The sequence below is a fragment of the Crotalus tigris genome, unplaced genomic scaffold, assembly GCF_016545835.1.
Source record: "Crotalus tigris isolate CLP2741 ecotype Arizona unplaced genomic scaffold, ASM1654583v1 scf7180000023636.1099087, whole genome shotgun sequence".
Lineage (NCBI taxonomy): Eukaryota > Metazoa > Chordata > Lepidosauria > Squamata > Viperidae > Crotalus > Crotalus tigris.
This window is the reverse complement of record NW_024100093.1, coordinates 532289-553383: the sequence shown is the minus strand read 5'-3', so window position 1 is coordinate 553383 and position 21095 is coordinate 532289. Positions and strand designations below refer to the sequence as shown.

Here is a 21095-nt window from a genome sequence, read left to right as displayed (position 1 = left end):
CTTCCTATAGCCCAGCATAAATAAAATAATTTGAAAGGGAGGCAACATTACTATCCTTCAGAAGCAGAGCTAAATTATCTCTTAATCTGAACATTTATTCAGAGTAATATTTTCAGCAAAATCCAATGACACTGATTTTGAAAACAGGTTATTTATTGATGGATTTAATTTGGGAATTTATATGCCCATCTAAACTCAAATAATGGGACTCTGAGTAATGCACAACAAAAATAAATATTAATAAAGTAAATAATAAAAATTGTACAACATTAAAAATATAGTATATTTTTAATATAAAAAATCGAAAACCAAACAAGACAATTAAAATAACTACAGTAAAAGGGGCTTCTACTCAAATACTAGGAGAGGAGAGAGAGAGAGAAAGAAAGGGAGAGGGGGAGAGAGAGAATTTGCAGAATCAGAGAAGAAACATAAAGCTAAGCCTGATTTTAAAAAACATTGTGATGATAAATTAGTGGATCAGAGGAATGCTGTGGACATAATTTACTTGGACTTCAGTAAGACATTTGATAAAGTAGATCACAACTTACTATTTGACAAGATAGAAAAATGTGGGGTAGAAAACATCACCACCAGATGGATCCGTAGCTGGCTGACCGGCCGTACTCAGCATGTAGTCCTCAATGGAACTGCATCTACACGGAGGGTGCCCCAGGGCTCTGTTCTGGGCCCAGTGCTCTTCAACATCTTCATCAATGATTTGGATGAGGGAAAAAATGGGAAACTCATCAAATTTGCAGATGACACCAAGCTGGCAGGAATAGCTAACACTCCAGAAGACAGGCTTAAGATACAGAAGGATCTGGATAGACGTGAACACTGGGCACTATCTAACAAAATGAAATTCAGTGGTGAAAAAATCAAGGTTCTACATTTAGGCAAGAAAAACCAAATGCACAGGTATAGTATAGGAGGTACCTTGCTCAATAGTAGTAACTGTGAGAGGGACCTCAGAGTCCAAGTGGATAATCACCTAAATATGAGCCAGCAGTGTGCTGCAGCTGCCAAAAAAGCCAACACAGTACTGGGCTGCATTAACAGAGGGATAGAATCAAGATCACGTGAAGTGTTAATACCACTTTACAATGCCTTGGTAAGGCCACACCTGGAATACTACATCCAGTTTTGGTCACAGCGATGTAAAAAAGATGTTGAGACTCTAGAAAGAGTACAGAGGAGAGCAACAAAGGTGATTAGGGAGCTGGAGGCTAAAGCATATAAGGAACGGCTGCTGGAATAGGGTATGTCTAGTTTAATAAAGAAAAGGACGAGGGGGGACATGATAGCAGTGTTCCAATATCTCAGGGGCTGCCACAAAGAAGAGGGAGTCAAGCTATTTTCCAAAGCGCCTGAAGGCAGGACAAGAAGCAACGGGTGGAAACTAACCAAAGAGAGAAGCAACCTAGAACTAAGGAGAAACTTCTTGACAGAACAATTAACCAGTGGAACAACCTTCCTCCAGAAGCGGTGAATGCTCCAACACTGGAAGTTTTTAAGAAGAGACTGGACAGCCATTTATCTGTAATGGTATAGGGTTTCCTGCCTGAGCAGGGGGTTGGACTAGATGACCTCCAAGGTCCCTTCCAACTTTATTATTATTATTATTATTATTATTATTATTATTATTATTATATGAAATCCAGAGACCATCTATAAATAAGAGCCCATACTGACTAAGCAAGACAGTTATTAAGTGAATTTTGCTCCATTTTACATCCTTTCTTGCCACAGTTGTTAAGTGAATTGTTGCAGATGTTAAGTCAGTAAGAACCTTGATGTTCCTCCGTTGTTAAGTATAATTATGTTACAGATCCATTAGATACTCACATTACCTGCCCAAAATATATTGCTTTCGGCTTGCTGATCATCTCCTCAAAGGAGCAGCCAGCTTTCAGCTGGTCCAGGACTTTCTGGTTTATTCTTCTTGCAGCCCATGATACTCCAGTTTACTATCCTGTGTTTTTGAATATAATTTTATCAAACATTTTAATTATAGTAGTAAAAGCTAATTCAAACTTAGAAATGGAACAAAGAAGAAAAGGTGAAGAAGAAAAAAACAAAAAGAAAAAAAGAATAGAGAAAATGAAAATATATGAAGTCATTTCTAACCTTCATCACAACAAGTATAAACTAATTTAAGAACTCGTCACCTCTTATAAGTTTAAACAGATATCTCTTTGTTCCATATCTTATTCTTTATCTATAAGCAATATATTGATTTTTTTTTAATCATGGTGCCATAAAGGTTTGCCAGAACTGTTGAGTCCGTGGCGGGAAACAGACACGAGAAGCAGCTGGAGTTCTCAGTTTCTTTTATTCAGCGTTCAGCTTACAGGAAGATGGCTTCAGCCTCGCCCAAACGCCTCGCGGCCTCTTATATAGGCAACTCCCGGGTAAATGGGTTACTTTTCCCGCGCCAGCACCCGCGCATGCGCACGGCGCTGGCGACAGCCTGTCTGGTCCCGGGCAGCTTTGCACCTGCCCGGGACTGCCTGCAAACGCCCGAGCCGTTTGCAAGGCTCGGGACATAACAAGAACATTGCAAAATCAAATAAGCCAACTATATATTTCTTCCTTTTAGTCTTAATTTTCAATACAGTCAAATATTGTTATAGAATTTGATCTCTCTTCAATTCTTCTTTATCCCACTGCACAGATTTCTTCAAAGCTTTAACAAGCATCTTTTGTAGAACCAATTTTAAAAAAAACATTTTCCAGGCCATTCCCTTGATTTAGTATTTGTATTTCCCATTTAATTTTTAAAACTTATCCAGAGAGTTTCCAAGGAATTTGTCCCCTCAACAGTTCCTTGGTCTGTGCAGCAATCCTTGACTCTGCTTTTGCATAGGCAGCTTCAGGTTGCTGTACACATTCTCTGGACATCCTCTGATTAATCAGGCTACTTTAATATTTGTATTTTCTGTACAGGTGTCCTCGGCTTATAATAGTTTGTTTAGTGACCATTCAAAGTTAAAACGGCACTGAAAACCATGTGTCAATGCTGCTAACATCGAATGTTCTTGCTTTGACAACAGATGAAAATGCAGCCATTTTCTCTATACTTTTAGAATTAGTTGGTGCTCGGAGCGGGGATTGGAATGAGAGTTCAGTTAGTCATAATAATAATAACTCTGCCATGGAAATCCAAGGACAAACTGGGTCCAGAGCTGATAACGTTTGGCGGGCTGGAGAGCTGGGGAGAAAGCCTGTGCTTCAAGCTAATTGGGGAATGTGATTTATGATTGTTTATTGGGGGTGGGAATTATACTTTGTTACTTTGTATCCAGGGGAGGGGAATTTAGTTTTTGGGTTCAGCTATGTAGTGCCGATACTTTCTTTCCCGAATAAAAGATTCTTTAAGGAAAATAATGACTCAAAGTTCTTTTGAAGGGTTTCATCTGTCGGAACCATGACACCATGACTTATGACCATTTTTCACATTTACAACTATTGCAGTATCCCCATGGTCACGTGATCAAAATTCGGATGCTTGGCAACTGGTTCATATTTATCATGGTTGCAGTGTCCTGGGGTCATGTGATCAGCTTTTGCAACCTTCTGACAAGCAAAGTCAATGGGGAAGTCAGATTAACTTAACAACCATGTTACTAATTTAGCAACTGTGGTGATTCACTTAAGAACTGTGGAAAGAAAGGTCGTAAAATGGGACAAAATTCACTTAACAAATGTGTCTCTTAACAACAGAAATTTTGGGTTCAGTCATGGTCATAATTCGAGGGCTACCTGTATTGCTTTCTATAAAAAGCTGTTATTGCAGAAATTTGCTACTCTGAAATTTAAGGACAAATCCATAGACATAACAGACGAATTTCACATCAACTTCAGCTGGGGATGCCAAAACAATATTCAAATTTCCCAAAGTTGATATTATAATTTATATGATGTAGTGAAACATTATGGTATTTACTTTTTATCACTTTGTTCTGTACTATTTTATTCTTATTCTTAGGATTTGAGATTCTTCTAATGGATACAGGAAAAAAATGGGAAATAGTACTAGTGTAGAAGTAATTGTTCTCTTTAATGATTTTCAGAAGAAAGAGAACTCTATGGATCATTAAAAATAACGTTTAAATTTTATACACATATTTAAAAGACATTTTCAATGTATTTCTTCACTGTGGGGCTTTTAAAAATGCAAGAATGTTTCATCCCTCGTGTAAGGAGGAGATATCAATAGCAAAGTTAATGTTCTCTATCTTCTGTAGCAGTTCAAATGCTAATAGACCTTACCCATATGGCAAAGTCTTTTCTGGCCTGAAGCAAGGCAGAAATTTTACTTCATATCCCGTATTATACACAGATAAGACAAACAAAGACATGAATACACAAACACACAATATATTACAAAATTAGAGATAGCTCATAATACATATTCTGTCATCTCTGGTCTGCCTGAGATGAAGCAAAAGTGGTCATTCCTTGATTTGAGTTACACAAAGAATTACCTAAGTTATTCTGTTATCTGAGGTGGGAACCTCCAGAGATATTTCTCTTCTTGTACAAAAAGTACAATGTCGATAATATTAAATAACTCACAAAAGACTGCCTTTTCTGCTGTTTAAGACAGCCATTGCCTTATTATCAGACTCAAGCAATAGTTCCCAAGCAGAAGCTTTATTATTAGTCACCTATGTTATAAGAATCTCACCAGGCTGACTATATTCCCTTGGGAATGATCAGATTAGGCTTCAAGGATTCTGGGGGAGGTCCAGCTAGTGCTGCTTTCTGCAGTGCAAGGATTTTACATTCAGGCCCCACCCTCCAATGTAGCTGAAGATTCCACCCCACTTATTCTTCCCTATAAATTGGACAGTTTTTGTGTGTAAGAGCAACAACACAACTTCTTTTGAAATAGCTTGATCTTTCCTCTTGTAGAAAATGGTTCTAGCAGTTTGGAGAGGCAGCCATTCTAGTGTACCACGAAGAAAGACTACTGGAGGCCACAAATTCCCATCCCATCCTGTTGTGAAATTGTCTGTCTCTTTATATGTCTGTCTGTCTTGTGTGAATGTTGAGAATGGAGATAATGAGGGAGAAGAGGTAGCTGCCAAGAGGGGTTTGTAGGACACTCTTCAAACAGGAGGCTCAGGTTTTATTTATTCTGTTGGACATCTCTATTCCTATTTTCTATTTCAAATTCCATGTTGTTTTTGCATTTTCCTACATTTGAGACATGACTATAGAAAGGGAAATATATTTTTATTCTATCAAGTTCTTGGTTTATTGAGTTTAATACTGTCAGTGCTGACAAGGGTAATTACTAATTTCATCTCAGAATAAAGAATAACACAGTTGGAATGGACCTTGAAGATCTTCTAGTCCAGTGGTTCTCAACCTTTTTAATGCCGTGACCCCCAACCGATTGTAAGTCAAGGACTACTCAACTGGTCGTAAGTCGAGGACTACTCAACTGGTGCAGCACTGTTTGCAGAATGGGACTTTTGGCGAGCTCAGCAGGGCAGAGACAGCCTAGACAATTCCTATTGGCTTTTGAAAGCCAATAGAATTAGGCTCTATTCAAGAGAGTCTATTCTATTGGCTTTCAAAAGCCAATAGAATAAAAGGGAGTAGCATAGCTAAGGAAAAGGGGGAAAAAATGGCAGACTGCGTTGTTTGGCGACCCCCGTGAAATGGTCGTTTGACTCCAAATGGGGTCGTGACCCACAGCTTGAGAACCACTGTTCTAGTCCAACCCCCTGCTTGAGCAGGAGACCCTATACCATTCCAGACAAATGGCTTTCAGTGATGAAGCACCCATAACTCCTGAAGGCAACTCTTCCACTGTTTAATTGTTCTCACTGTCAGAACCTCCTTAGTTCTAGGTTGCTTCTCTCCTTGATTAATTTCCATTCGTTAATTCTTGTCTTACCTTTTGATGTTTTGGAGAATAGATTGCCCCCCTCTTCTTCATGGCAGCTCCTCAAACATTGAAACACTGCTATTATGTCCCCCACTAGTCCTTCTTTTCACTAGACTAGAATGTCCTGTTCTGCCTCTGGAGTTAGTCCTTGGAGTAGCTTGTCTGTTTTAAAAAAAATAGTGTCCTTATGATCTGGCCTGTATCTCTTTTAATAATAAGATAAAATATTAGTTATTAAGTTTTGTAATGAACTAGCTTCAGCAAAAATCAAGATGCTCTATGATTTATTTTGTTGTTGTGCTTTATTGTTGGTAATTCTAGCTGAATAGATGCAGTTGTGAGGTTGACTGAGAATACAAATAAGGCCCAGGTTATTCATTCTGATTTCTGTACAGGTAGAGCAATATGAAATAAACCCTTGGAAACCACGGCTGCACTCACATGGAGCAGAAATCCTTCCAGCCTAATAGATCAAATGAAATTACTGAAGAAGTGAAGTATGAAGTGTTATTTGCCCATAAACTGAACACCTGGAAACAAATGCTTTATAACATGCCGTTCAATAATGAGTATATTCTAAAATGAAAAGCAAGTAATTGGAAAAAGAGAGTCACTATGTGCTCACAGAATGATGGCAACATACTCACTCTTGGGAACATAATAAACATGGAATTTGAATAGCAAGATTAAAGATGCTTCCAAGATGTCCAGGGGAAAAATATGTATTACTAACGCTTTCTCTTTGAATAGGTGGGGTATGCTAGAAGATGCAGAAGGACAATGGCAAAAATATTGGGTAAGTGCTTAGAAACAGAGGACTAATCCAGAAAAAGATATTTGTGCTTGTTTGCTTTTGGAATCAATAGAAAAGGTGTTTGTAATTAATAAGCACAATTTTCAGCCAAACATACATACCCAAAGCTACTTTGTAGTGAGGACACAGTCATGTAAATCCCATTTTGATTTAACCTCAATGGTCTGTTTATATTTTATTTATTTACAGTATATTTGTAATTTGATTAATTTGTATTGAGCTTGCAGTACATACCAAAGCCATGTTAGTTCTTTCTTTCTCACTAGATAATAATAATAATCATTGTTCAATGACTGCAGTTCAATTAAATAAGTGAAAAGTCCACAGAATGTATTGTACATCCCATCCCAGTTTATAGCTCAAAATACCTATCACATGCAGCTCTGCGTTTTTAATTATTCTAAATCAGCTATGGAAGACAGATGGAGAGAAGCTATTTAAGCTTCCCCTTTATTCATTTTCTGGTCAAAATACTCCTTGCACGTTTTTTTTCTTACCCCCGCAGGAAAGGTTGAGGGTCAAAAAAGCATCAACAACTCTGATTCTGAACTTTCAAAAAAAAAAAAAAAAAACCAACAACCCAGAATTAAGTGTTAAGTGCTCACTTTTTTTGTGCCCTGATTCATGGTTTTTCTTGATTGATTTTAACCAAAAGGGGCATATTACTGACATCCTTAAAGGGTTTTTTTTCCCTCAGAGGATCCATTTTGTTAATCCTTTTTTAGTTTAGCTCCTACAACTAAAGTAGCTTGTGATGGAACTGGACCACCAGGGGAAGAATCCTTATTAGCCTAAATTTCCCCCTGCATTAATTTTCCAGAGTGAGCCTCTCTACCCTGTCTTAATAGCACTGTTAGGATAAAAGCTAAGTATCAGGGTCAATAAGCATCAGACTTTTTCAATAGTTGTTGCTCAAACTTTTTATTCTAAGGAGTTAAAGCAGATTACATATCCTAAAAAAAGCACATGTGTCAACCCTAATCCGTGCTATTGTCTTGCTTGGTTGCTCATAAGCTTTTTAAAAATAACTTTTTAAAAGTTATTTATTATTTTTATGCCTTAACACAGAGCGGGGGGGGAAACAAGCACAAAAGAAAAAAAATGGTCAGGTGACTCTAAAACAGTGGTTCTCAACCTTTTTAATGCTGCGACCCCCAACTGGTCGTAAGTCGAGGACTACCCAATCAGTCATAAGTCGAGGACTACCCAACTGGTTGTAAGTCGAGGACTTTCCCTGCCCGGGAGCGCAGCGCATGCGTAGTGCCGCCCCCTGCGCCGGTCGAGGCGTAGCTGGCAAGTGGCAGAGATGGCGCAGGCCGACCACTGGCTGGGCCACCCGCTCGCCCAGCCCAAGGGAGGTAAGGCACCTGCCGGGCCCCACGCGCGCCAGCAACCCTCCCTGCGCCCGTCAGCCTCCCACCTCCTACCCCTGGCCCTCTTTTACTTACATTTTTAGTAGTTGCTCAGCAGGGAGAGGTGGAAACTTCCAGACAGCTTGCCTTCGCTGCAGACAACTTGCAGCACCGTTTGCAGAATGGGACTTTTGGCAGGCTCAGCAGAGCAGAGACAGCCTGGACAATTCCTATTGGCTTTTGAAAGCCAATAGAATTAGACTCTATTCAAGAGAGTCTATTCTATTGGCTTTCAAAAGCCAATAGAATAAAAGGGAGTAGCACAGCTAAGGAAAAGGGGAAAAAATGGCAGACTGCATTGTTTGGCGACCCCCGTGAAATGGTCGTTCGACCCCAAATGGGGTCCCGACCCACAGGTTGAGAACCACGGCTCTAAAACTTTAAAAAAAGATATCAGGAACTGATCAGAGTTGTGTCAAATAGCAGCTAACCTCTGTTATTCTGTTAACCTCTTCAGGGAGGTTCACTTTAGGGGTATAATTTTAGTAGTCTCTGACTTTCCCATTTAATCAACTCCAAGGTTCTAACCAGTATTATGCTGCTTTGGGAATTCTGGGAGTTGAAGTCTACAGGCCTTAAATTTGCCAAGTTTGCCTAGAGCAGTGTTTTTCAAAGTTGGCATCTTTAAGATGTGTGGTCTTCAACTCCCAGAATTCCCCAACCAGAAAGCAGTTGCCTAGTTAGAAAAACATTGCTATGGAGCTATCTAGATGCATTTCCTTTTGCACCATCTTAGCTCTAAAAGAAACAGAGTATAACATGGGACATGTAGTGGCCACCCCAAATCAGCACACAGATGGTATGAAAGTGCACCCTTGGGAGAAGGTTGTGTCTTAAAAACACCTTGTCTAGCCTCATAAGGTCTGGAAAGTATCACAAGATGAAGTCTATTTTTATTAGGATTTCAGTTGAGGAGGGAAATTTTAAATTGTCTCTTCACTCCGTTTACTGCATTTACCTTCTAATTGCTAATTATTCATTAGCCTGAGATATAGTTTTATTAGGTCTTCAAGTAATTCTTTAGAAGAAATATTGGAAGTGACAATCTAACTCAGTGTTTCTCACCCTTGACCATTTTAAGGCATGTGGACTTCAACTCCCAGAATTCTGGGAGTTGAAGTCCACATGCCTTAAAATGGTCAAGGTTGAGAAACACTGAATAACTGGATGAAGACAAGGCAATGAATACCACAGCTCCTCTTTTGCTTTCTTTTTCTTCTCCTTTATCATAATTTGATTGTATTTGCTATAATAAAATATCTTCTCTTCTTCACCCCTAGATTGCTGCGAATTCCTGGGGAATTTCCTGGGGAGAAAACGGTTATTTCAGAATTTTACGAGGACAAAATGAGTGTGATATTGAAAAACTGATCATAGCTGCCAAATGTCACCTTTAAAAGATTTTCATTATGGCCGCTATTTTGTTCTACATATATTTTATATAAATGGAATATATAGCCTCTAACCTCAATATGTGCATTCTTAACATTTGTTATTTTCTCTTCACTAAATATACTGCATTTCTATGTCAGATGTTAAGACTGTGGGTGAATATTTAACTGTGAGTCCAGCATGGTGAAAAATATTACCTGTTTTAATTTCACTTCTATTGGTATTTAGATGACCTAATTCATAACTGGAACAGTCCAAATGCAGTAAACAAGGAATGAAAACAATTGGGCAGGTCTCTTTCTTTTCTTCTGAACCGTGATCAATCTCAGTCTTGTGAGATTGTATATTTTTAACCACTAGCATCCCTGGGAGAAATATGTCTGTCTGTGTGTGTGTGTGTGTGTGTGTGTGTGTGTGTGTGTGTGTGTGTGTAATCAGAACTGGCTTGCTTCAAAAAGTACAGATGGACATCAACTATATTTATATTCATATGGCTTTGTATCTCGTCTGACTATATCTTTCAAAGGAATTAAGAAAGAGAGGCCTATTGATAGCTAAGTGTAATCATGATTGGCTGTTTCATTCCTGCCTCTGGTTGCTAGAGTACAGTGGTGCAGGAATACATTCATGCCTTTTTTCTTTTCCTCCCAGAAATATTTTTTATTAACTGTAGAAAACAGGGATGGGCAACCATGGCCTCTTTATCATCAGTGGACTTCAACTCCCAGAATTCGTGAGCTGGTTCAGGAATTCTGGAAGTTGAAGTCCACAGGTTGTAAAGGGGTCATAATTGTCCGTCCCAGGTATAAAGCAAAGAAAAAGAAAACTATAAAACAGCGGTTCCCAACCTTTTCTATACCCTGCATCCCGCAGTGGGCCCTGGAAATGGCTGGCTGGTGCACTCATGCATGGGCACGCATTTCCCCCCCACTCACACTTCTGATATATTCTCGTACCCCTTACAAAAGTTTGAAACGAATTATGCATATACACTATAATTTTGGAACTTCTAAACCCAAGTTTTTGCACTCCCTGGAATATCGTCTCACACTCCCAGGGGGTGTGAGCACCCCTGGTTGGGAACCCCTGCTATAAAAGAATAAAAAAGAAAGCTAAAGAAAAGAAACAAAAAAATACAGGGCATATATTCATGAATATGTATACATGCATTAAAATTGCACAGTAAATGTTTCAATAAATGGCAACTACAATTTATTACAGTCATCCACAGCTAATCTATACTGATAACTTAGTGGTTCATAAATTGGTAGTGACATCAATTCGGCTGTCTGTTGGATAGCCCCATATGTCTATAGGGTCATATGTTTCTCTTTCCAATGCAGTAAGAAGGATATTGGAAAACTTTCTCTGCCGAGATGTCAGCGTCCATGTGGTAGGAATAAACTTCAGAAGTATATGAACATCTGAAAATACTGACTCTCAAAACTGAAGTAATCCCTTATTTCCCAAACAGAACAATTGCTGGGCACTTCATTAAATGAAACAATTTTATTGCATCTCCAACAATGTAATTTTAGGTCCTACTGGCGTCAGGGAGTCACGAGGGAGCCCACAAAGGTGTTTTTGATTCAGAATTACACTACATTTACTGTTTCTAATAAAGTGTCTGGGATTCCATCTCTGAATGGCTGTCCCAGGATGCACTTAATCTGGAACGGCAGCCTGTCCATTCACAAAATAAAGTACATTCAATTGAGAGAAACAATACATGTATTAAGATTAGATTGCATCCAGAGGCAAAATTATTTATATATATATATATATATATATATATATATATATATATATATATATATATATATATATATATATATATATATCAGCATGCATTCCTTTTCTCTAAAAACCCATTTCGCTTTATGGCAATATTACCAACTGCACTGAAGTGATTTCTAAACAAACCCTGTAATAAATTTTCCCTTAAATTAATTCAAGACACTTTGGTTAACCAAAAGATTCAAAGATATTTTTTCCATCAAGTTTGCACGGACAGGATCATACACAAGCATATATTTTCTGGACATAAAAATGTCACCCCGCTCTTCCAACTTATACATATATCCCCCAGCCAGGCCTTCACAGGAACACATGCAAAGTAGCTTTTCCTTGAGGGTTTAGAATTCTCCTATTTTAGACTCATCCTGTGAATAGGGAACAGTTTTAAGCATTATTGCCAGAAGCTAACGGGCAATTATGAAGCTGGTTTATCCCCAGAGGAAGGAAGCCAAATTACTCCATCTGGCAGGCATTGAAGTACTAAAGCTAGGGAAAATGGGCCTTAGATGTCCCAAAGTTGTTTTTCCAAAAGGCAACTGGACTTTCTTGTTTTTTTTTTTTTCTATGAAAATATTTCCCTTCTCATCCCAGTTCTCATCTCAGAACTGAAGAAACTTCTTTGACGAGAAGTGAAGCATTTTCAAAGAAAAAAACAGAAAGTCCAGTTGCCTTTCGGAAAAACACCTTGGGATAGCTAAGGCCCAGTCAGAATCTCCACAGACAATGGGCCTTAGACACCCTTCTACCTCCCCACAAGTGACATAGAGGTTGGAGGTTTAAAGGGCAGCACTTTCATTTAAAGCGGACCAGGAGAAGTTAAGGGCAGGCGGACAACTTTTGGTATTGCACTGCTGATTCCAGATCAGGGCCTTTCCTGAAAGTTGCACTACTGCTCTTCTCTTTAATCCATAGTGTGTCTCGCCATACTTCACCCTGACGTTGTTGTTGAGCTCTTTCTGGAGGTGAACAACTGGTTCCGTCAGGACATACCGATTGCTGGAAGATAGATTCCATGGGCATCAGATGAAGGCAGTGTTGTGTCCTGAGCCTGCAAAGGCAGGCTCGGGACGTTGCAACAGTCCCGGGCAGTTGCAAGCTGCCCAGGACCAGACTGCCTGGCGCCGGCGCTCGCACGCATGCGCGAGGTGCGCAGCGCGCCTAAATGTTGCCTTTTGGCCCGGGGATTGTTTTTAAGAGAGGCTGAGAGGCTTGCATGCCTCAGAGTTGTAACGGGGCTACAAAACAACAATAAAGAGGCTCCTGAAACTACAAGATGCTTCGTGCATTATTGCCATTAGCTGAGGACTCAACACTGGTGACGAAGGTGGGATGCCTTACAATTAATTGAAGAAATTGTAAGCTTACCCTGCAGTCCTGAAGCAGCAAGGAAACGGCGTTAAACTCAGCAACTGCCTGCCAATACAGCATCGTTGGAGGTAAGCTGGCTGATAGACCCTTCCTGTACTACTGCAAAAAAATGGCAAAGATAGGAAAACTTTCTGAATTTGATGTTATGCATCCAGAAAGATGGGAGTCTTATGTGGCCAGAGCAGAAAATTATTTCAGAGTAAATCAAGTGAGAGAAGATGGCTTAAAGGCCGCCACCCTGCTGTGTGTTTGTGGTCAAGATGCATTTGAAATTGCTGAAAATTTAGTAGCCCCAGCACCTCTTGAATCTGTTACCTACACAGATTTAAAGAAATTACTAAAAGAACATTTTCAGCCCAAGTTGGCTGTTATTGCATGGAGACATACTTTTGAACAGAGGGATCAACGGGCTGGTGAATCAGCTAAAGAGTACATTGCTGCATTGAGAAAAGCAGCTAAGCCTTGTGAGTTTAAAGACTTAGAAGAAAGGCTGAAAGACAGATTTGTATGTGGGCTGAGAAACAGAGACTTGCAGCAGAGACTTTTTGCTAAAGAAGACATATCGTTCCAAGATGCCTTGAGAGGGGTTACTGCAGAAGAGGCAGCAGGGGGGGCAATCAAGAATATGAGGCCTATCAGAAGTATTCCAGAACCTTGTCTTCTGCTGAACGAAACTACGCCCACATAGACAGGGAATTAAAAAATTCCATAATTTTTTATATGTCAGACATCTCACGGTCTACACTGACCATAAGCCTTTGTTGGGGTTGTTTACAACAAACAAACAAACTCCCCATATCATCTCCCCCAGGATGCTGAGATGGTCAATCTTTCTGTCAGCCTATGATTTTTCTTTAATTCACAAACCTGGCAAAGAAATGGGCCATGCTGATGGCCTCAGTAGATTACCTTTGCAAGTAGTAGAGGCTGATCCTGCCCCTGCAATCAACATCCTTTCCATTCAGGCGCTGCCTGAGTCACCTTTAAATGCCAGGGATGTGGCTGCTGAATCAGCCACAAATCTCACATTCTCTTGTGTCTTATCTTGGGTTTTGTCTGGATGGCCAGAGAGTTGTCCAGGCACTGAGTTTCAGAGTTTCTGGCTTAAGAGGAACGAGTTATCCACTTTTCAGGGTTGTCTGCTGTGGGGCAGCAGAGTTGTCATTCCTACCTCAGTGAGGTCTAGGGTCTTAGGGTCCCTTCACGAGGGTCATCCTGGCATTGTACGAATGAAGGTGCTTGCGCGCAGCCATTTGTGGTGGCCTGGGTTAGACAAGGAAATTGAGGCTAAGGTGCACGCATGCCACCTTTGTCAGCGCTCACGCCCAGAAATGCCCCAGATTCCTGTGCATAGATGGGAGGAAACACAGTCTCCATGGTCTAGGGTGCACATCGATTACGCTGGGCCCTTTCAGGGTCAATTCTTCTTGGTCCTGGTTGATAGCTATTCAAAATGGCTTGAGGTTGTACCTGTCTCTTCAACCACCACTGCAAAGACCATTCAAGTACTGAGGGGGATTTTTGCTGCACATGGGCTTCCGGATGTTTTGGTGTCTGACAATGGCCCTCAATTCACTTCTTCCAAATTCCAAGCTTTCTTACAGGCCAACATGATTCGTCATGCCACCTCTGCGCCTTTCTACCCTTCCACCAACGGTATGGCTGAACGGATGGTCCGCATCACCAAGGATGCTTTAAAGAAACTGACCTATGGGGACTGGCACCACAGGTTGGCTGATTTTCTTCTCGCTTACCACACCACACCTTCAACTTCTACGGGGAGAAGCCCAGCTGAACTTCGCTGGGAGCACAAACTGATTACTAAACTTGACCGGTTGCATCCGGACAGACTGCCTCCTAAGGTTACACAACCCAGGGCACCGAGGCAATTGCAAGTGTGTGCCCCGGTATGGACCCATAACTACGGGCCAGGTCACTTGTGGGTTCCTGCTGTAGTATGCAAGGTTACAGGTCCCTTGTCATACGAGGTCTCGTTGGATGACGGTCATATCCTGCAACGGCATATCGACCAGCTGACTTACCTTCAGAGACTCCTGGTTCTTTTCCGGGGGGAGGGGGACCTCTATGGGCAAAGGGATGGGTGTTGGCAGCAGCCAGACACCAACAGAGAGGCCACAGACGGCCTATAACAAGATCCCGCGAGTGTTTCAAACAGGAATTCGTGGGAACTAGCTAGCACACAGGCGCCAGTGCCTATTCCAGCCAGGGAGTCACCCCGGGGCATAATCATTATCCACTAACACCATTCTGCACTCCACTCAGGGAGAATAACCAGGAGCATCCTAATAACTCAAACATTGCAAGAGAGTTGGCACACAATCAGTCTAGTTGGCCCAACACTGCTACTGTTCCCAGAAGGGGGCATTCATACAGGGAGGTGGTCGGAGGGGCAAATCCCAATTCTGGCATCTCTGGCATAGCGGAGGGGGCAACTGAGTTTTGGGGCAGTACTGAAAACCCAGACAGTCCTACTATGGAACTGGGGAGTGGAGGAAGGCAGCCTCACGATAGGTCCAGTATGGGCCTGGGAGGCTCTACAGAGTTGCCCAACAGTGGCAGTCTTCTAGAGGGGCCAGAGAGCCTGCAACTAGGCAGATCAACCAGGTTATGGAGAGAACAAAGTCCTGGTCTGACGAGCCCGGTGGGCAAGCAAGCAGGCCAGGCAACGGGGCACGGTCCATGGGGACCACCAGGGTCCGAGAAAGGGGGCGAACCCATATCCTCCGCTGGGCAAGATGTACTTGGAGATTATCAGGGCCTAAGAAGATCACAGAGAGTGAAGAGATCTCCTAAGTATCTTGAAGATTTTGTAACTCTGCTGGCAAAGCAGAAACAGTAAGAGGGTGTTCTGTGGAAAATTGGAAATAGGGACATTGGGGAATTAATCCCCAGAATAATAGCCTGGCACCATTGGAGCAGGGGTTGGCACACCACACTCGTGTTGAGGTCGCATGTAATTATTTATGTAGTTGTAGTCTTAGCCAAGGGGGAAGGGGTGTTGAGTCCTGAGCCCGCAAAGGCAGGCTCGGGACGTTGCAACGGTTCCGGGCAATTGCAAGCTGCCCGGGACCAGACTGGCTGGCGCCGGTGCTCGCGCACATGTGCGAGGCACGCAGCGCGCCTAAATGTTGCCTTTTGGCCCGGGGATTGTTTTTAAGAGAGGCTGAGAGGCTTGCATGCCTCAGAGTTGTAACGGGGCTACAAAACAACAATAAAGAGGCTCCTGAAACTACGAGATGCTTCGTGAGTTATTGCCATTAGCTGAGGACTCAACAGGCAGGAAAAACTGTTGTTGGAATTCCTTACTGGGTTCATTTCTAGCTGGATTCAAAAAAATCCATAGAGTTGCGTGAAATTAAATTCTTTATATTTCACTCAGTAACAACGACAGCATTAGATGGGTGGCCACAAAGGACCCTCCATCCCAGTTTATATATATATATATATATATATATATATATATATATAGGTCTTTGGTTGTTCGGGTTTTCTCCCGCGTAAAATTGGAAGTGTCTTGGCAACGTTTCGACGAAGTCACATTCGTCATCTTCAGGCTGGTGTTTTTAGCTTCTTGCTTTGAGCAGCAATGTGTGGTTTTAGCTGTTTCTTCCTTTTAACTGCCAGTGAGGGTATGAACTGATTGGATGGGAGCTTGGCTGTGTTCTGATTGGGTGGAGGTGTGTTCTGAATGGTTAGGGGCTTGGCTGTGCTCTGATTGGCTGGGGGAGTGTTCTGTTTGGTTGTGCTCAGGTTAGTCTGAGTTGCAGAGGGGTTTAAGATTTTGGGGTTAGGGAGTCGTTTGTCAATAAGGGCAGGTTTCCAAATGGCTGGTAGGCGGGAGGTATCATCTCGCTTGTTCATGCTGTGTGGGCGTTTTTCTATCTCGATGGCTTCTCTGATTATTCTGTTATTAAAATGTTCACTTTTGGCAATGGTTCTGGTATTTTTAAAGTCAATTTCGTGTCCTGTGGCTTTAAGGTGTTGGACCAGGGAAGATGTTGGTTCCTCTTTTTTGACTGAGTTCTTATGTTCTTCAACGCATTGAAGAACATAAGAACTCAGTCAAAAAAGAGGAACCAACATCTTCCCTGGTCCAACACCTTAAAGCCACAGGACATGAAATTGACTTTAAAAATACCAGAACCATTGCCAAAAGTGAACATTTTAATAACAGAATAATCAGAGAAGCCATCGAGATAGAAAAACGCCCACACAGCATGAACAAGCGAGATGATACCTCCCGCCTACCAGCCATTTGGAAACCTGCCCTTATTGACAAACGACTCCCTAACCCCAAAATCTTAAACCCCTCTGCAACTCAGACTAACCTGAGCACAACCAAACAGAACACTCCCCCAGCCAATCAGAGCACAGCCAAGCCCCTAACCATTCAGAACACACCTCCACCCAATCAGAACACAGCCAAGCTCCCATCCAATCAGTTCATACCCTCACTGGCAGTTAAAAGGAAGAAACAGCTAAACCACACATTGCTGCTCAAAGCAGAAGCTAAAAACACCAGCCTGAAGATGACGAATGTGACTTCGTCGAAACGTTGCCAAGACACTTCCAATTTTACGCGGGAGAAAACCCGAACAACCAAAGACCTATATACAAATACCCGCGAAAACCTCAGAAAACTATATATATATATATATATATATATATATATATATATATATATATATATATATGATATTACAATCAGTTCCTTATAGAATACTACCCCTTTATTGGTCACTCATGTCCTATCTCACACCATTCCTTCCTTCCTTCCTTCCTTCCTTCCTTCCTTCCTTCCTTCCTTCCTTCCTTCCTTCCTTCCTTCCTTCCTTCCAGGGCCTCTAAGATTTCTGTGAATGCAGTAGTCCTCAGCTTATGACCACAATTGAGCCCAACATTTCTGTTGTTAAGCAAGGCAGTTGTTAAGTGAGTTGTGCCCCATTTTATGATCTTTTTGCCACAGTTCTTAAGTGAACCACTACAGCTGTTAAGCGAATCATGCGGTCATTAAGCAAATCTGGCTTACCCACTTGACCTTGCTTGTCAGAAGCCAGCTGGGAAGGTTACAAATGGGGATCACATGACCCCAGGACAATGCAACTGTCATAAATACATGCCAGTTGCCAAGCGCCCAGATTTTGATCACGTGACCCTGGGGACAATGCAATGATCCTAAATGTGAAAACGGGTCATAAGTCACTTTTTTCACAACTATTATAATCTTGGTCACTAAACAAAGGGTTGTAAGTTGAGGACTACTTGTACTTAACTAAGGAAAAATTTTATCTCTCTTCTGTGGGTAAACTACTTTGAAGTTCTGCGAACAATCAAGTTTAAGTCAGCTAACAAACCTTAAAGTAAAATCAAAGGAGGCATGGTTTGTGTGCCTTGATAAAAGTGTAAGTGCTCAAATAAAATATGTTAATACTACATTATATAAAATATTCTAACACCATCACCCACTCTTCTCTCTAAGTGAGACAGCAGTTGTTAAAACCTGGTCCTGGGCTAGCGCATGTGGGATTTTGCCCAGTAAAGCAGGAAATGATTCTCAGCTTCAATTGGTAGAACCCAGCTTGTTTCCATGTGGATCAGGCCTTGTAACACGATCACTGTTCACCTATGTTTGTAGGGGTTGGGACTGTGGCACATTTTGCCTAGTAAAACAAAATCAGATGTTTCCACCCAAGAAGCAATAGGAAGGGAATTGGGGGAGCAGATTATTGCCCCATTTTCCAATCTCAGAGAGCCATTTTCTTCCCCTTTCTCTTTACAGTAGCCCTTTCCTTTCCCTCCCCTTCTCCTTCCCTTCTCTTCCCTTTTCTCTTCTATCCCCTCTCCTTCCCTCCCCTTCTCCTTTCCCTTTCCCTTTCCCTCCCCCTCCCCCTTCCCTTCTTTTTTCCCTTCCCTTTTCACCTATCCCTCACCCTAACCCATCGATCAGATGCTGGACACACGTGCAGATGTCTTTTAGAAGTTCCCCATGGCAGAACTTCTACTGTGTGATGGCTTGGTCTGGGCCTGAAAGAAAACACATTTTCACACTGTGCATGTCTAACAGGCATATCTTTTCTGTTGTGACTTCCTTGTAGCTGATAATGTTCTACTTTTATCTACCCATAATAAAGCATGTAAAAAAGATTCCGCAGTCATCACTGCTGTAAAAAAAAAAAGTCAATTTGTAAACCCAGAGAGAGTCAATTTCACTAAATTAGTATGGTTACATACTGCAAGGGCCTAGACCAGGGGTAGGCAACCTTGGCTCTTTTATGACTCGTGGACTTCAACTCCCAGAATTCCTGAGCCAGCATAGCATAGTCATAAAAGAGCCAAGGTTGCCTACCCCTGGCCTAGAGGATTCAAAAAGATTAATGTAAAGAGAACAACTGTATCAAAGTGTCATCATGAGTAAACCGTTATGCAGTCCTTCATTTAAACACGACTAGTGTATGATCCTAATCATTTCTTTAGCAATGATTCAACAGTGACTTTGAAAGCACTGAAAAAGGTGACGCCTCACACTGATGATCATCGCAGCATTGCCACATTCATGTGATCAAATTCAGACACTTGGCAACTGGCACGTATTTAGAAAGGTTGCAGTACCCCAGGATCATGTGATCACCATTTCTAACCTTCCCAGCTGGCTTTCGACAAGCGAAGTCAATGGGGAAGCCAGCATGGAAGGTCACATGCTGCTGAGGTAAGCACCTTCACCTAGCCTGTCTCCACTTGTGCCCCACCAGCCCCTTGCATACCCTCACACACCCCCTTGCACCCTCACACACCCTCCCTAAACTGCACTGCACCTTTTGCGCACTTCTTATACTTCCGCATGTACCCCTGCACTTTCTTGCACCCTTTCCAACCCATGATATTCCTCCCTGACCCTCCCTCACACCCTTATGCACCGAGGTGGATCCCTCCCCCCGGACCCTTTCCTGTACCCTCATGCATCCCCTCTCCCCCAAACCCCCACCTGACAGTAGCCACTTATTTGCAATTTGTGATTTCCTGCAGGCGTCACCATTGACAACTGGGACCGCAGTGATGGACAACACTAAGTGATGCAGTCGTGCTTTGCAGTCACTATGCTTAGGGACGGCAATTCTGGTCCCAACTGCAGTCATAAGATGAGGATTACCTGTAATCCATGCAAGGTAGCAGAAGCAAAGAGATCTTGCTCTGCCACTTTCATTTTTAAATTGCCTCTGCTGGACTCCTCAAGAGGGAATGCCAGACAATTTTTTCCCCTTCAAATAGCACTTTGAAGGTGCCATTCATAGACATCCTTATGTCATAGAAGCCCAGGTTGGATTATTGACATCCTTCAGAGGACCGGTTGTAACCACCATTCATTTGGTGCCATCGTAACTTTGGAGAGTCACTGAACGAATCATCGTAACTTGAGGACTATCTGTACATGGAGTTGAATGGAACTATTCAATGAACACGTAGAAATATCTTCATCTTGGACAAGAAGAGCCTTTTCCTTTTAAAAACTTGGCTGCCAAGCCATGGTAGGGAAGCATGCCCCCCACCCCTCCCCCCACCCTGCTTTCTGGGCAAATGCTAAATAGTGGGAAACTTTCCCCAAGGGAAAAAAATAGACAAGCTGATCTCTTCATGCTATTGTTTTGGGAGGGCCTTTGATTGCCATACAATGAAAAATGTGTGCCATTAGATATTAAAATACCACATAGCAATTAGTGTATGTATCTGTGTGATGTGTGTCAGGGAGATAGGTACCGTTAGAAAGGGTAATTATAGAGATGCCATAAGTAGCTGCTCTGTGAAATTTGCATACAGCATCTGGCATCACTGCAACCCCTTCCAAATACGACAAACAAGCCACAAGATGTGAATCTTCGGTATTGCGAGCAATTATTTTGTCAAAATAGATCCTAAAAAGTTGAACACCCAACGCAGTGAATTGAAAAGAATTATAAGGTCCAACGAAAAGCTGGCAAAGCTACCTTTCGCTCAGCCCTTCTATCTGTTTTTGTAATGATTACCTTCTGCGTTTCTTCTTTAATGAGAATCAGGAAGCGTTTCAGTCCGTTATCATTTGAAATGGGAATGAGACTTTTTTTCCCCCTGTCACAATGAGGTGCTTTGCACTAAGGACAGAAAGCAAAGAAAAAAAGAAAAAGGAAACCTTAGAAAGTTTCTGAATGTCTACAGAGACTTTTATTGACTTCAGAGGAAAGAGCCCAATTCAACTAGAATATCTAGAGCAGTGGTTCTCAACCTTTTTAATGCCGCGACCCCCAACCAGTCGTAAGTCGAGGACTACCCAACCGGTCGTAAGTCGAGGACTACCCAACCAATCGTAAGTCGAGGACTATCCAACCGGTCGTAAGTCGAGGACTTTCCCTGCCCG

General features: G+C 41.9%; 1 protein-coding gene across 1 annotated transcript in view; it reads left to right on the top strand.

The window, feature by feature from the left end:
* TINAG (tubulointerstitial nephritis antigen) overlaps positions 1-9791 on the top strand; it is a 50038-nt gene extending 40247 nt beyond the window's left edge. Inside the window, exons 10-11 of the mRNA XM_039320332.1 lie at positions 6656-6701; positions 9412-9791. Coding sequence (XP_039176266.1) covers positions 6656-6701; positions 9412-9528 — 163 coding nt within the window. The 3' untranslated portion in view covers positions 9529-9791. The remainder of the gene's footprint in view (positions 1-6655; positions 6702-9411) is intronic.
* The last annotated feature ends 11304 nt before the right edge of the window (positions 9792-21095 follow it).